The 17,091-nt window shown below is 38.5% G+C and overlaps 1 protein-coding gene across 2 annotated transcripts in view; it reads left to right on the top strand.

The window, feature by feature from the left end:
- PTPRN2 (protein tyrosine phosphatase receptor type N2) overlaps positions 1-17,091 on the top strand; it is a 683,390-nt gene that overhangs the window by 590,112 nt on the left and 76,187 nt on the right. For both annotated transcript variants that reach the window (XM_074831707.1, XM_074831706.1), the window contains one exon: positions 6,238-6,432. In XM_074831707.1, coding sequence (XP_074687808.1) covers positions 6,238-6,432 — 195 coding nt within the window. The remainder of the gene's footprint in view (positions 1-6,237; positions 6,433-17,091) is intronic.

Below are 17,091 nucleotides of genomic sequence, written 5' to 3'. Positions count from 1 at the left end.
GTAACACTAAGCAAATTTAGTTAGAGAATAATGATGTTTGTAGTCCTAGATTCATTTGTTTAAAAAAATGAGCTTACCTTATTCTTTCATTTTTAAAATCTCACTGTGTTATGACTGCATCCATAGCAGAACAGTTAAATCCATGCTGTACTTGCAGACCTCAGCTCATCCTGTGAATAATGCCTCCTTAGTTTAAAGGAAACTGAGGCCACTATTTAATTAAATGTATTAAAGCTGAGAAGAAAAGTATTTTTAAAGATCTTATTCTTCCATACCTAGCATATGAAAGGTTACATATATTCTTTGTTTTCATTATATATTTTGTTATAAAGTACAGCCTTGAATCCTTTAGAATTAAGTCAACATTTTTTATTTAAAATTTCTACAAAACAATTTTGTTTTGCATGTAAAATGAACACAGTGCTATTGTGATCATGCCTGCTTAAGCAGATTTGTTTCTGATAGAATATTAGGCAGGTCAGGCTGAAATGGCTTGGTGTACACTCAGCTATCACTTTTAATAAACATAATTTCTTTGTCTAATGTCTCTGCAGTTTCTTAATCATTATACCATGGAGGGGTTTATTCTCTCTTATATTTTGTTAATTCTGAAAATAGTTGTGCCACACTTGTTTCTGGGCTAGCTCAGATGATTTCCATTTGAATTTGTTAAGCAAAAGATTTTTAAAAGCACGGAAATGTGAGGCCTATTTCCTGGACTTTATTTTTGGAATTATGTAAATTTGGGGATCAGTTACAAAAATAGATTCCTTCCATTAATATATAGTAATGAAATTTTTTTCTAAATTAACTGGAAAGTTGGAATTTCACTCAGATCCCAGGCTCCTATTAAGCAGATCTGAAGTGAATGTGACTGGAGAAGAAAAGGAGTATTTTAGATATGAAGCTATTTTAATTTGCTTTGGACTGAAAAACTTCATTTATAATGTGCCTAGTACCAGCTAGATGACAACGATTCACATGCCATGGTCAGTGGCTGGACGTGGACTACCTGAAGCTATTGCATAGTGCATTTGCATTAAGTAGGTATATTTTAATAAACAGTAAGATCCTCACTGGAGGCAGCTTTGAGGTGGAGTGGCTCATCTTTAAAAGTAATGAGTGGAAAGCTGAGGTGCATGTTGGCCATCTCTTAACTGGGACGCTCAGGTCAGGTCTCCTGCCTGTAATGTGCCACCCTGAAGTTTTCAAATTATATTTTTGCAAATAAAAACAAGGGAAGAGATTCAATATTGACTATTCAGTCCTCAGTTCCAGCTGATTTTAGTTCCATGCTTGCCTACATTCTTAATCCTTACCACGGTGTATACATAGATTTCTCTCCAAAACCAAACATTTTAGTAAACTATGTGGTCTTAATGGATTTTCCAGATACGTACTATAGTAGTTGAACTTGATGGAAGATAAAAATTCCTCCAAATTATCATTTGCTGTCTTGCCCTCCTGTGGTGCCGATAGCTGCCGTGTATCACGAAACCCAAGTGGCAGCAAATGCCGCTGCTGCCGCTTGCTGGGGCCATCCAGAAGAGGTGGCCTAACACTTCTGGTACTAAGCAGGTTGCATTTCTAAACCAGACCTGGACAGGTATCTGTGGGGTTCATTTCTGAACAGACTTGATGCCTCCTTGATGGTTGAGAGGAGTTTCTTATCTCTTCAAGTTCAGAGACCCATCTAACAAAACATAGTGGTAAGGCTGGCTCTCCATCCATGTGGGTTGTCTTTAAATGTGGATAAACTACCTTTATGCCATGATGTGGTTCATTCACAAGTGGACTGTATGGATTTGAAAATCCATTTTGCACCTGAGGAAATAGTTGTCACTTCATGCTTCTCCCTGTCTCTGTGAGGACAGCCAAGTATTAGGAACACTTTAAAACCTCATTGAAAGAGGTCCAGGGGTTTTCTGAGAATATTGTTTATGGTTTGTTTAAGGTTATCAATTATGTCTCAAATAAAAAGCTCTCTACAGATGATCATTGTGCTGTACTTTGAACTCATTTAACTGGACATTATTTACAGAATATTTATCTCGGTTATGGCAGTTTTTGTCACACAGCAATATTACTTTTCCATTATATACTGCATGTGACCACCACATAAGTTTGATAATAAATGTTGGGAAATAAAAAACAGAGTAAGTGCCTCAGTATGATAGCAATTCCCATGTGATGGGAAATAATGTCATAAACTTCAAATTACCTTTTAAATAAATGTTTACGTCCAACCCATCCATTAGATCATAGCCTGAAGGGTCAGGAGAATCATTTCTTCATATTTCACTGTATGCATTATGATTGCTTTTTTAGGTGTAAATGATGTTTTTAAATGAAGAATGGCACTCAAACTATACACAAACAAGGGCTAGACATTACTGAGTCGCAGTATGGCAGAAATAGCCTCAGCCACTCGGCTAAATATAGAAGTGCAGCAGCAAATTGAATTAATTCTTAGAAAATATTTTTAATGGCGTACGTGCTGAGACAGTACAGAAATACAGCTCATGTCATTCTCACAGTTTGCAGCTTTGACATTTTAGTCAAGTTTAAATTCTAATTGTGGTTTGGTAGATGGCTGATTTGCTAAATGCTTTTGAGACTAAAGATTTTGGAGAGCAGAGAAGAGCATACCTGAGTGTGCAGAGAAGTGTACAGATAACAGAAATCATATTAATGAGGGTCTTAACCATCTAGGGCTTGGTGTACTTGTGAAGTGATGCCACTTCTGTAAGTGACCAGGGATGGTGTTTTCCTGAGAGCACCCAGTGTGAAACACCCCACATGTTGAGACCCTGCTATTCCTAATGCCTTTCATGGGAAGGGGACGTTGCTGACCATCTCAAGGATGAAGCAAACCCAAATCACATTTAGGCATTTCCCTGCTCTGAGCTGGACCTCCCTAACCCCTAAGTCCTAGAGAAATCCATTTGACTCCCCAAAACGCCCCACACATCAAAACTTTTATACATGGTGGTGTCAACTGTGTTATCCCTGTAGTGCTAGGCTAAAAACTCAACCAGGAGTTGAAATGGTTAGGCTAACAGAGAGGTGGCCTTGAAGAAGCAGAAGCTGTAGGTGTCCTGAGACTGCTGACATGCATGTGGGAATGGGGCATGTTCCTCAGCCTGGGCTGGGCTGGCTGGGAGTGAGGGAAGGAAGAGCTGTCAAGGGCTGTTAGACCAACCTGGAAATAAATTCAAACAAAAAACTTCTGTTTACAGGCAGGGGAAAACTCATTGTCTTGGAGATTTAAAACACCAATCAAGAAATTCAGTGGTATTTTTTCTGCAACTACGATTTGACCTTCCTGTTTACATTAAACATTTTTTATGGCAGTGTACAGTGACGTGGTTGCTTTGTTTAAGGTATCTGACAGTTACAGCAGTTCTGGGAATAATTGTCTGGTTCTATATATGTCAGGAAAGAAATATGTTAATATTTGAGATTGGGTTACTTTTTTTTTTTAAACTTATTTATTGTGTTTCTCAATTTTACTGTCTTCCATGAGGACCATGAACATGTTAAACTGAGTTAAAAACAACATTTCTTAGTAACATATTAAATATTTTACATTCAAAACATTCTTTTTAGTTGGAGGTTAATCTACTCTAGAACCAGTTAGCTATAATATTGCTTCTTTTGTTACTATCATTTGTGTAAAAATGGTATATTAATTTCTTAGAGTTCACTTGATCCAGATTCTTTTTTGTTAGCAGAGGTCTATAATCCTTTCCACAGCAACCACTTGTGAAAGCAGAGGATTATGACTTGAGGCAGGATATGAGCAGCAGGAACAGATCAACTTAAAAACAAAGATCCTGTTTGAGTACAAATGCTATTGTTAGCACAGAGTTGGGGTGAGTCAAGTGGCAGGATGTCTATTAGCATATAATAAATTCGTATCTACATGGCATGCTAAGCCAGAAGACACATCCTTTTAGCAGTTATGTGATAGGCTACATATTTTTGTACCTTATACTTTTGCCTAGTCCAATAAACCATTCCCTCTGAGAATGGCTGATATCTAAACATCTGAACAGCTTTTTTGGTTTTCCGTAGATTTATTTTTCTGTCTAAAAAGTTTCTGCACTGTTATACTTTTCCTAAAATCTGCTAAAAGCAGGGATTTGAAAATACACTACTGCAAGGTCATTCTGAGGTTAGTAATAGCCATTTTGGACTATTGCTATCTTTTCTTATGATGTGTGTGATCCTTCAGAGAAAAGGAGGAGAGATTTTTTTCTTTGTCCCTATATTTAAAAAAAAAATACAATAATGTTTTTTCCTTTATTAAAAAGTCTTGGTTTTAATACTGATAGTTTAACCTACCTATCTAACACTAATACATGTGACTCAATTTCAAAGTATTTTTGAAGTTTAATTTTTTTTCCTGTTTTTCTTGTTAAGGTCAGTAGGAAGTAACGAAGGTACTGAGTGACAGAAAACATTCTAGTCAAGTGTGGAAAAAAACGTACTTTTTGTAAAAATTTGAAAAATTCTTACCTGGCATGGATGAAATTAATAAATATACATAATGCAGTGATGGAGTCAGGTAGCAGTTTCACTTTGGACAGTTTGTACAGTTATTTCAACAGCTGACACCACACACAAGGAGTAATCTGTGCTTCCCAAAGTTCTGTTGACTGTATTTTTGTAACAGATGACAAAATATATCCTGTTTATACAAGATACAAATTTTGTCTCAGTGTATCTTAATTTGTACATGCATATATATATATATATAAAAAATGTATTACACACCATAAAATAGTAAAATTCCACATAAGCATCTCTAATGGCAAGTCAAACAAAAGCTTTGGTAGAAGAAAATGTTTGGATGGATCTTTAATTATTGCCATGTGGTGGCAAGAGGAGACTCAATATAATGGTTTCAGTGGGTTTGCATGCTTGCTACTGCATGGATTAGAATCCCTCTTCAGTGTCCTAAAGTATGCAAGGTTAAAAAAAAAACCATATTCTTAAAGTTATATTTCTAATTTGTGTCTGAAGATTTTATTGCACTTGATACTTGGAGGTTTTCAGATCATCCTACTGATGGCACTTGGGCTGCAACTATATTATCAATGAATAAGAAAACAGAAGCCATGGCATTTCAACAGTATGAATTCTTCAGACTGTATTATTTTGTTAGCCTGAGGCAAGAGACTGTGCTCTTAGTACCCGTCTGTGCAGAATGAGTAATCTGAGACAAATGTGTAACCACACCGCGTGTGCAATATGTCCAGATACTATGGACTAGCCGGTCTTGCTGTGCGCCACAGGCAGCCAAGTATCTCTCATGGACAATAGACATATGTTAAAAAATGATAATTTTATTATACTGTCTGGGATTTCACGACACATAACTGATTCTAAAAGCATTATAACAATGGCAGTGTAACTGTGGGTCTGTTTATCCCATTAGAGTCAGAATTTTATACTGTAAGGAGTTGGTTTTACCAGCAGGATTTTCTGTTACCTAACCAGAATTCTGTATTTTTGCATGAATTCTATGCATGGGAGCAACTGAAAATATGTATTCCCAGTGTGATCTATTTTGGTGTTCTAACATGGCTTGCATTAGCGTGTGTGATAGCTTGAATTTTCTTTCTTCGCCAAAGCTGCTTAAACAATACAATGACAGATTTCTGCTTTTATTCTTTGTTAATGTCATTCTTCATCCTCTCTGCCCCACATCAGGGAGGAAGTGTTGTGAGTTTGCTATTTTAATGAAGAGAAATGAAGCATCTATCAACTAGGATTTATACTGGAGAGCACATCAATTCAGTTGCCTTGAGCTTGCTGAGTTTGCATATCCAGGGCCAAGCAGCGCTCTCAATTACTCCTGCGCAACCCCATTAACTTCGGGAGGTTGCGCAGTTCAAAAGTGGCTTCGCAGAATGTGGGGCGATGTAAGGGGGGAAAAAGGCTATCTTAGAGAAGTCAAGCTCTAAAATATTATTTTTGGTTATCTAAAAGGAGATGTGCATGCAGTCATAATTACACTTTTGAAAGGTTAGGGTAGTCATCGTGTAGTAATTTCATTGAATATGTCTTTGTAGATGTGCGTAACAGAACAGACAGCCTCCCAAAAATCGCTGCAGTGAGGGGGAGAACACTTCCAGCCCTGGAAACATATTGTAAATCATATGTCTTTAGTAGACTGTATCCTGTAATTACTCTTAACCGTAGGTTGTTTCTTCCTCTTTCTCTCTCTAGGAGCTATGCCGTCAGCGCATGGCAGTGAAAACATCAGATCACCCAGAGCCCCTGCATGCTTCTCGAATAAATAGCGTTTCTTCACAATTTAGTGATGGGCCCATTCCCAGCCCTTCGGCCCGGAGCAGCACGTCGTCCTGGTGTGAGGAGCCAGTCCAGTCCAACATGGACATCTCCACCGGTCACATGATCTTGGTAAGGCGTTTTTGTCTTCTCGGCACGAGAAGCGTAGTCAGAATTTAGGGTACCTGCTTGGCTTTTGGCAAGAGATAACTTTTAAAGAAAGTAAAGCTGTCATTTCGAAGGTAAAAAATATTCCTGAGCTTCATTGGTAATCTAAGCTTTGTATAATTAGAAGTAAACGGATTTTTATTTCCATTTCTTTTCCGTTATATCAGGTTTTTTTCTCTCTGGGGAACATTCTTTTATCTTGGACATATGAATTGTTTGCACGCTTACTTTAAAAAAGATAAGCCATGTGTTGTCCTTTTGTCCTATTAATTTATGTTTACCTCAGCTTGGACAACTGAAAAAAACCTGCTAAATTTCTGATCAGCTTGCTGCTTTTTCTCATGTATTTTCAGTGCGTGGAAGTATCTGAGATGAGAAGGCAACAGTGTATTAGTGATATGGAGCAATTTGTTTTCCATTATCCTCACAAAAGAAAAGGGATCTGAATTTTAAGCCTTGCCTGAATTTTGTTGTCCTTGGCTGAATTTCTTCCAAGCTGGATGTCTTCTATGTTTGAAATGATCCATATAATTTCTATTGATGGAGTCTGTATTGGAAAACTTGGGTTACCTTCAAACACGAGTTGCAACCAGTATCAGTGTGGAAGATGGACACGTGAATGCCTATGTGTATGTGAGAGTTAGAGTTCAGTGGTTGGGATTGGCTGCAGCTTGTTTCTGTCTCTCTCTTAGCATCCTGCTGGGAGAGCTGTAGAGTAGTCCCCCATTTTTGTGCCTTATTTTCCTCCTTTAAATATTTGCAGTCTCTGTAGAGTGCATTGAAATTACAGGAGAAGTTAGGTGATGGTGAAGGTGATGAGTTTGCTTTCTATATTTGATTTCTGCTATTTATTAGTATGGTTGATCTAAAGTAAGCACAATTTCCAGTTGGTAGTGTTGCTGTGCTTTTGGAAACTTCCCTGTTTTATGTATGCACCACTGAGAAGACTCACCAGTGGGGTCTCTCAGAAGGAAACTTCTTTCCACTATGCCATATTTTTGGGTCATAATTTTTCAACTTCTTTCTCTCTTTTTCTGGACTTATATTTGAAAGTACTATCATCTCAGATATTCTTCAAGTTCTTGTAAGCCATCTCACATAACGGAGACAGGAATGAAGGCAGGCAAAACCCAAAAGCTAATTTGACCTCAGCCAAGTTACTGACCTCCTTCAGCCTTGATCAGGTCAGCTATAAAACTGAGCAAAAGCAGGACAGCATTGTAAACCAGATGCTTTATCAAAGTATGTCATTCCCCTGCCCCTGCCTATTTGCCCCCCGAAAAAGGAGTTAATTAAGTATTATGTTAAAATCTGGCATACTAGTGCAGTTTGGACGGGTTGCTCCCATGACAGAAAATCATTTGTTGTTTTTACTGTCCCACTTTTGCCTAACCAGAATTAAAATTCACTTGATTTCCTTTCATAGTTAACTAAAATGCTTGGGGGAAAAAAGAACGTCTCCATTTGCCCAACCTCAAAATAAGTACAAATTCTTGTCATAAGGCTCTAAGGCAATATATTTGTATGGAAATAAGAGCATAATTTCCTATGTAGATGGAAATATGCATTTGACATTTGCAAACAGTTTCAACTACTTCAAATTGAGCAAAATTGTTTTCATTATATTATTGAGAAAAATAAAAAAATCACAAAATCAAGCTTAAAAGAGAGAAGGTTGCATATGGCAACCACTTATTCTGACTCTGGGAATTTCTGCAAAATTGCAAGAAAGAACTGTCTTCGTATGGCAATAAATAAATTTTAAAAAATAGTCAGATTGGTCAGGATCACTGTTACAGTGTTCAGTGTCCATAATTCAGTCAATCCTGTTTAACCCTGGATGAACTCATACATATGTTAGCTAACGAACAGCATATGTTATATCTTAGATGGTGAGGGTTCAAAGAAGGGTAAAAGAAATGCTGTAGTGTCTTGAGAGTTCAAACCACACAGAGAGTAACAATAGTTTATTTGTTTACTTTAAACCAAGCAAACAAAAATCAGTGATTCAGGAGAGTCTGCCTATGTGCTTTGAAATACAGGATGGGGAAAAATTGTTCTTAATGGACGCAGATGATACAATTAGGAAGAAAATACAGGTTAGAATCGAAAGGAAGCATTTAGCCTGGATATCAGGGCAAGCCTAATGGGAGGATCAGGCAGGCAGTGGGATGTTTACTTAAGGGAATTAGTTAAACTGTAAATTTAAGATGTGCTGAAGGCAAAGCTAGGTTAGGTTTACATGGGAAGATCAGCATCGCTCAACTACAGCACTGGAGCAGATGATTGGACTTGATCAGAAATGCTCATGTTTTCTGTCACCTTGGGTCACACTGAAACCGGAGAGGTGACCCAATTTATGTTTTGCTCAAAAATAAATGCACGTATCTGTAATATCTTATTTACCTGGATTTCTCTTGCTCTGGAGATGCTGTGGCTTGTTGGACTTCAGCAATAGAAGAGACTTGCCAGACGTGATCTTTTCCTCCTATTGCCCTGCAGCTACAAGTGGAAGGGCCACTTTGCAACTTTTAATACCATTCAGTACAAGAAGTTTTCCAGTTCTTCCCATTTCCTGCTGCCACAGTCCTCTTATCTTTTAAATTTTGTAGATATTTTCCATGAAAAATGTCTCAGTGCCTAAGAAAGCAATGAGAAATATTACCAAGGGGCCTAGTAAGAATGGCAAATACCATCTGCTTTGCAGGGTAAATGTACTTACAGGTCTGTAAATGTGTTTTTCAGCTCCACAGTGTGCCACAAAGTAGCAGTTAGCTGAGCCAAGGCTCCTCAGTCTTTATTTTTCATAGGTGCCAGAACCTCCACAGAGAAAATCAAACAATGGATTACTGTATAAAGTGGCAGGAAATATTTTATTTTGATTTATAAACAGAATAAATCTTCAGTGAAAGTAGGTCAGAAGAAATGTGTCTGCCACTGCTGAATGACTCCATGTAATCTTGCTCAGAGGTAGGGTTGGTCAGAAACATTTCTGTAAAGCTGTTTGATTTGTGGGAAAATGCTAGCAGGTCATACCTAAAGTGATATCCAAGCTACCTCAGCTTTGGGTTTATTGGAGCTTGAGGCTGGCCACAGGTACTGTTTTCTTGGAGGACTTGTTACTTGTGGTTAGTCCATCATTTATAGTACTCAAGGTCTGGAGAAACCAGGAATCTTCCAAATCCATGTGGCTGTGGGGCAGTCTCCTCACTTAGACTGCAATCCTGCATTTCTGCCACTTTCCTGTACAGCAAAGGCAATGTCTCCACACTGCTGACAGTAGCATGAGGTACTTTGTACTGTTGGCAGGAGGAAGCAGGGAGGACTCAGGAGGCCCAGAAGGACAGCGATAACAACATTCAGAGTTTTTTTTTCCTTTTCACATTCTTTTTCCTCACATTTATAGCAGGAGGATGGCCCATATGGCACTTTTTGATTCTGTCTTTCTAAAAGATCCAAGCACTTTGGAAAGTGTAATTAGAAGAGCATGTTTTATGCAGTCATGTTTGTGGCACTGACTGGCTGGTTTCAGCATGAGCAACAACAAAGAAGTGCCCTCATTTCAGTCACCATTGGTTTAGCAAGAAAACAATCATTTTTCAGAAGGTTACAGCAGGGGAAAGAGCAGGAACTTACAATTAGATTTTCATCCACTTTATTCACATGTGTACATCTATATTTCAAGTGCCAAGAGAAGTCCTAATAAAGTGCAACGCTTCCCTTTGCAGTCCAGCAAGAAAACCAGGAGGGTTTGAAGGTGTCCAGGAGAGTTTTAGTCTCCCCGACTTGGGCTGCTTACAGCTACATTTTAGTCACTTAATGAAGAGGTGATGTTGACTTGAGTCCATAAATTCCCCTTCTAGTCAGTGAAGTGAGTGGGTGGCTATGAAGGTCTCCAGAGAATTAGGCAGAGAGTGGATTTCTTCTGGGAGGCCTCCTGTTGTGCCTGCACCATCCCATTGACACCTGAAGCTTAGATAAAGGAGCCTCTTTTGTTCAGGCTGAAGCACAAGTTCAGCACGTAAATTAGGTAGATTGGATCCCACATCTGCGTCATACATTACCACACTTGTTTGGCTAAAATAATTATAATCTTTGACGAGTTTTTAAATGAAAAACAGAACTGCAAGAAGAGAGTGTATGCTTTTGATGATAACATTTTGAGGTTGTTATCTGAATACTGTATATGAGAGGGAATTTGCAGAAGCAGAAGTGATTTTCTGTGTTTTGGGTTTTTTATCCTTATAAAGACAGACATGCGAAATTTGGAGCATTATACATAAATTAGCATTTCAGAACATGTGAATATACAAAAGGTCCTCTTCAGTCCTTGTTGAAGCTGGAAGTCTGAGGAGTCTTCTCCCTGAGCGTATGAAACTGCTGTATGCATTGGAAATAACAATAGTCTGTGATAGTTTGTATGTACTGTATTTTTCAGAAGGAGAAGAAAGTTTCATAACTGGGCTGAACAAGTCAGTGGGAACAAATGAGCTAGAGACTGAAATCTAGGGCCTTGCATCTAGGAGATGTAAGTCTGCTTGATCCTCTTGTCTTTGGCAGTATGCCCGCAAAACCAAAAAGATGTTTCCTATAGAGAGGCAAAGGATGGCCTCATAGGAGAACTTTGTGTCAAAAGAAGGTTATGGGACAGGTGGTGTCCCAGAAGGTGACGCAACCTGAACTGGGGGAAATCGGATGGAGACCTGCTGCTGAGAAATCAGTCAAACTCAAGATACTGAATTTTGCATCCAGTTTAGTTTTAATGCTGAATCAGTGGCAGGGTTGATGTGGGACTTGAGAAGGGTAACAAGCAAGGAATAGTTTCCAAGGTTGAGCCTGGGTTTTTTGTTAACATTGGTATCCTGTAGTCTCTGCGTAGTAACTTTTTGATGGTTTCTAAGTAATTTTCCCTCACTCTCATTTTTTAAAATAAGCTCTGTTTGAAAAGAACTCTGTGGGATAGCTGCTATAGATTTTCTTTTAATTGAATGTGGAAAAGTGGGGGATTGTGTGATAGAAGACACTTTCTAACAAGAAAAAATACTTTTTAAATCATGCACCACATTTTGCTGAGATCCCTTGCTTTTATTCTTAAATCTGCAATAAAAGCATGAGCAAAAGGCATTTAAACAGAGTTTTCTAAATAAATAGAGAAACTCCAGCATGTGAGGACCGATAGCACTGTGCTAGATCATGTGTACTTTCCACCTTGAGCTTAATCCATGTGCACACAAAACATTTCCTGAGCAAAGGAGCGTGATGCACAGTATGTGAGTGCAGTGCACTGCCTGGGACACGTGCAACAGAAGTACTTAATGCTAGCAGAGACAAAGGTGAGGACTGCAGGTACGGAAAACAAGGTCTTTGTCACAATTATAGTGTGTTTGATTATTTAGTGGGTTTTAAAATTTTTTCTTTTTCCACCATTTTCTTCTACCACCATTAATTTCTCTTTAACTCTTTACGAGTTTCAAGAGCAGAAATACTCTGTTTAGGAAAAAAAGCTTACAACTGAGAAAACAAAGAAGAAAATTCTCCCTCACATGGGAAGGGAAACAAGTCAGTGGCAAAGTTTAGCTAAAAACATAAACTCCTTACACATGTACTAAGTGGATCTAAATCCCAACTTATCTTTCAACTGCACCAGTATAAATAGTTGTAGAAGTCTCACAAAATATAAGTCCCATGAAGGCTCTGGCCCTAAAGGACATTTTATCAGGAACAGCCAGACAAGAGGAGTCACAGGGGAAAAGGCTGTTGTGTATTGCATTACTCAGTGGCAAGATAGCCAGTATCCCAAAAAGACATAAATACGGTGAATGGGAAAATCTTTACCCCTCTCTCCCTGAGTTGTCATGCTTTTAGGGACAAGTGGAGCTGGTTGCCTCCTGAGAGATCTGCTGATGAAATGGCATTTATCTCTACATTTTAGTTGGGTTTTTTTCATCCCTAAATGTTTAAGTTATTTTGAAACATTTGCCTCTGTTTAAAGCCAGGACTTGAGACATAGGAGCAAAGAAAAGTGCAAAATTCTCACTGCATATGAAAACAGCTTTACTAATAGAGCCATAAATCTAATAAATGGATGTATGCGCTACATAGATTTCATAGAATCATGGAATGGTTTGGGTTGGAAGGGATCTTAAAAATCATCTAGTTCCAACCCCCCTGCCATGGGCAGGGACACCTTCCACTAGACCAGGTTGCTCAAAGTCCCGTCCAACCTGGCCTTGAACACTGCCAGGGAGGGGGCAGCCACAGCTTCTCTGGGCAACCTTTGCCAGTGTCTCACCACCCGCACGGTAAAGAATTTCTTCCCTGTATCTAATCTAAATCTACTCTCTTTCAGTTCAAAACTGTTACCCCTCATCCTATCCCTACACTCCCTGATAAAGAGTCCCTCCCCGTCTTTCCTGTAGCCCCCTTCAAGTACTGGAAGGCTGCTAGAAGGTCTCCCTGGAGCCTTCTCTTCTCCAGGCTGAACAACCCCAACTCTCTAAGCCTGTCTTCATAGGGGAGGTGCTCCAGCCCCCTGATCATCTTCATGGCCTCCTCTGGACCCGCTAGAGCAGGTCCATGTCCTTCTTATGTTGGGGGCCCCAGAGCTGGACACAGTTCTCCAGGTGGCGTCTCACGAGAGCAAAGCAGAGGGGGAGAATCACCTCCCTCAACCTGCTGGTCACACTTCTCTTGGTGCAGCCCAGGATATGGTTGGCTTTATGGGCTGCAAACGCACATTGCTGGCTCATGTTCAGTTTTCTATCCATTAGTACCCTCAAGTCCTTCTCTTCAGGGCTGCTCTCAATCCAATTTATTAATCTCAATCTCAATTTATTATTTCATCAATAAAACTCAAAAAAAAATGTTAATGAACAGGTTACCCTTTGATTCTTCCGTTTTTGTTTGTTTCATGTTCAGTTGCCTCCCTTTTTCTATATTAATCTTGGTGAATGGGCCTTAGGAAATAACAATTACACAGTCAGTATTAAAGAAAAACATTCTTCTTGAACATGGTATGAAATTAATTTCAAAATCTTTTCCTTTTCCTGAATTCTTGCCTGTCAGTTGTTTCCCCAAATATATTCATGATTAGAAATAACTTGCCAAATTCTTGTGACTACATCTTGGTCTGCTGTTTGACTGTGAGGTGTTTATTCCAGCTTTGTTTAAGATGCTTTGGTTGAATACTTTTAGCCACCTTATATCATTCCCTAAGGCTTTTAGTAGAAAGATGAAGAAAACATTTCTATTAATATTCTAGAGTACTAATTTTTGAAGTGTTACATTGGGAGAGATATTTGACACAAAACTAGCTTATGCAACTATGTGCACAAAATAAAAAGAAAGGATCATTGCCATGGCTGAAACAAAACTTGGTGGCTATCTGAACTTTTCTTCAGTTTCTCCCAGCTTTTTTCCATTTCTAGAAAACATCCAGGTAGTGTCAAGGCAAGATAAGTACCAGCTGTAGCAAGCAGCAAAAGATGCTAGGAGGCCATTTAATGAAAAAGATCTGGGGTTTGATACTTCAGGTTGAAGACAATGGATGTTACTGTGCCCTCAGCTGCTTCTGAGAGTCTCATTAGTAGCAGAAACCAAAAATTAACTCTTGTCCAGGAGGCTACTGGTCTTGTCTTTTGGCTCCAAATGCATCCTAAGTAATGAAGTGCTCTTCTCTGTGTTTGTCTCATTGTGTACACTTACATCAGGCATTAAGTTGTTGATGTAGCAGTTAATCATATTTTGGATCTAACAGGTGGAAGTGCCTATTTAGAAGAAGGACACTAGAAAGAGGGTGGTTCAGAAGGACTTCTTAGGCAGGAGGCCAAGATGATAATACATGTTACCCCTGATCTATTTCTGAGCTGGTGGCAGAGTTCAGACATGGGAAGGAGGTGAGCTTTGACTCACTGTGGGATAAAGAAATGTCTCATGTAGGTTGCAAGACATGATGCACCACTAAGGTCAAATGATGTGTGGTAAATGGGACTACAGTTTCAGACCTTCTGAAAATACGTATCAGTCCAGGATGAAACTGGGACTTTCTTCGTGGTACTTACAAAGAAGGGACATCGTACTGGCACTGTGTTTTTGCACCATGATACCAACTGCAGTTTAAGATACCCAGGAGAACTCCAGTGGTATTTTGGAGAGCTCCTCTTCGTGTGAGCTACACCAGCAGAAGTTACTGGAAGCGTTCTGGTTAAGGTGCTACTGGCACCTTAAGCTAGCTTAATCCCACCATTGCTTCAACAAAGTCTGTTTATTCTCATCTTCAGGGAAAGATAAAAAAATTTATATTTTGCTTTGTGCAATCTTTCTGGGATTAGGCCTTAACTTGGCAGTGTTCTCTGAGTATGGTATCAGAATTTGGGTGGTATTTGGAAAGTTTAATGTGTAGGACACAGACAAAATGCTTCTGTGACGATCAAGTTTTACATATGCACCCACGACGCAGCTGTGGAAACATTTTTAAATAAGGAGATAAACATTAAAATAATCTGTGAAGTTCACTTGTGGATGACATAGTATTTGATGTTCCATAAAAGAGGACTAGGTTACTTTTTGGTCAAAACCAGACAAAGTTAAAGTCTACTACCGTCAAATATTCCAACTCCCCCTCCCTCCAGCATGTCTTTATAAAATACATACTTTTGCTGTGAATTTCTGTCTTTTATATAACTCTTCCTTTATTTTAGACTAGAGTAATATCTTTTAATTTTTTTCAAGCTGGTAGCTCTCCTTTAGTGCCGTTGTGTCTCCCTCATCCTATTGTCCTAAACTCATGTACTAATGCTGCTTTAGGTTGCCCAGCTATCCAAGAAAACTGTGTTCATAGCTGGGGAGAATTACAAGTTGCCTTTCATTTCTGACTGCTTGCTGTACCGTTGTACTGAACTAAGAACAGAAGGTGTGACAAACTGCTCACAAGCATCACCTCCTTCAAACATGACCTGCTATTGCTCTGGGAATTTTTCTCTGCCCTTTTGTTTTCTGGAATGTCTATGAGGACTGGCATCCAGGTCCTAAAATGTTTCTGTCCTCAGTCTGGTTAGTAGTAAATCCATTAATGTCTGTCGAAGATGGTTGGTTCCTGGATTTGATGTGTCTTTAAAAAATATTTCTCTGACTATGTATCACAACTATGTTATTTTTAAGATTAATTATGTGAAGATTTGTCTCCTTCTGCCCAGGCTGTTTGTACTATCTAAAATATTCCCATGAACATCCAATAACGCTACTGCACATGGCAACTAAGGTCTAGTGGCTGTCAGAGTGTAGTGAATTGAAGCATGTTTCTGTACTTCTTTTATTAAATATGTGCACACACAACATGTTTCTTTAAAGAAAATAAACAAAAAATGACAATGTCTCTTTACTGGATATATTTATACTCTGAGCACTGAAGAGAGTCTGGTAATTATAAAGTTGTTTAAGCATTTTTGTTTTAAAATTAAAAAGGTACTGAACTTGAGAAAACAAATACAGTCAGTTATTTAGTACTGTCTTGTTCTTACATTCTTTTCATATTTAATTTAAATGGACTTTAGGTGGTTGCAAATAAAAATACTGAAGGACTAGCAATGCACTAGCAATGATTTGTGTTCTTGCTGTCATCCAAATTCACAGAAAGAAGGAAACATATTAAAGAAATTTGATAAGACCAGGTGGTCTGAGTGAATAATTTCCCTTTCATTAACATATTCCCCTTATTAACTCTGTAATTAATTGTACATAGCTAAGGAAAGCTATGGAAATTGCATTTTGAGATGTATCAAAGCTGACTTTATGCTTCAGACTTCCATGCAATTTACTATTAATGAAGCAAGAGATGGAGGCCCCAAATCTATAATTATTACTTACTATTTGAATGACAAGCAAAGAATTTTATCAGCACAGTTTCAAATGAAAGGGGATTAGCAGCTAATGTTGAAATTGTTAATCTTTCTTATTAAAATAATTTTGACGAGAGTGTTTAGCCTGAAAGAGGTTTCTGGAACATCATTTACCATTAAAACAGCTATTTTCTGAAGCTCGGTATGAATTTGTCTAAGTTTGACAGCAGGGTGCAAATATTTTTTAAATGAATGAATATTTTATGGGAGCTAAGGCTGTTCATGTGTGAGCTGATGCCGAGCTGCTTGCTGTGTGCATATTCCTGGAATGTGTAGCAGGATGGTAGTTCAATATCCATCTTACCAAAGTGAAGATGTCTATTGAGATAACAACGGAAGAAAGCTACAGAAATATCTGAGAACTGAAATTGCACCCAAGGCTGTATCTGCACACGACTGATTAGCAGGTGGGAGCCTGCTCAGAATTGGGCCCTAGATCTTGCTGATATTTTTATGACACAGACAAAGCCTACAATTATGTTTGGTAACAATGTTACTTCATGTTTAGCTAGGCCTTCTTACTCCTTTAAATGGTGGTGTATTTTCAGTTTTCATATATTTTTATTAGTGTCATGTGCCTTGAGATGAGTATTCTCATCTCATGTGTGCTTTATACCCACATGTATGCTTGTGTACAAATACTATGTACAGCAATGGTATCCTCATGTAAGTATAGATAAATATTTGTGAGCAGAGGTATAATATACACATCTTTTAAGTGTTAATG

Source organism: Strix aluco, chromosome 1, assembly GCF_031877795.1.
Source record: "Strix aluco isolate bStrAlu1 chromosome 1, bStrAlu1.hap1, whole genome shotgun sequence".
In the NCBI taxonomy this organism is placed as follows: domain Eukaryota; kingdom Metazoa; phylum Chordata; class Aves; order Strigiformes; family Strigidae; genus Strix; species Strix aluco.
The sequence above is the reverse complement of the archived record's forward strand: the minus strand, read 5'-3'. Positions and strand labels throughout refer to the sequence as shown.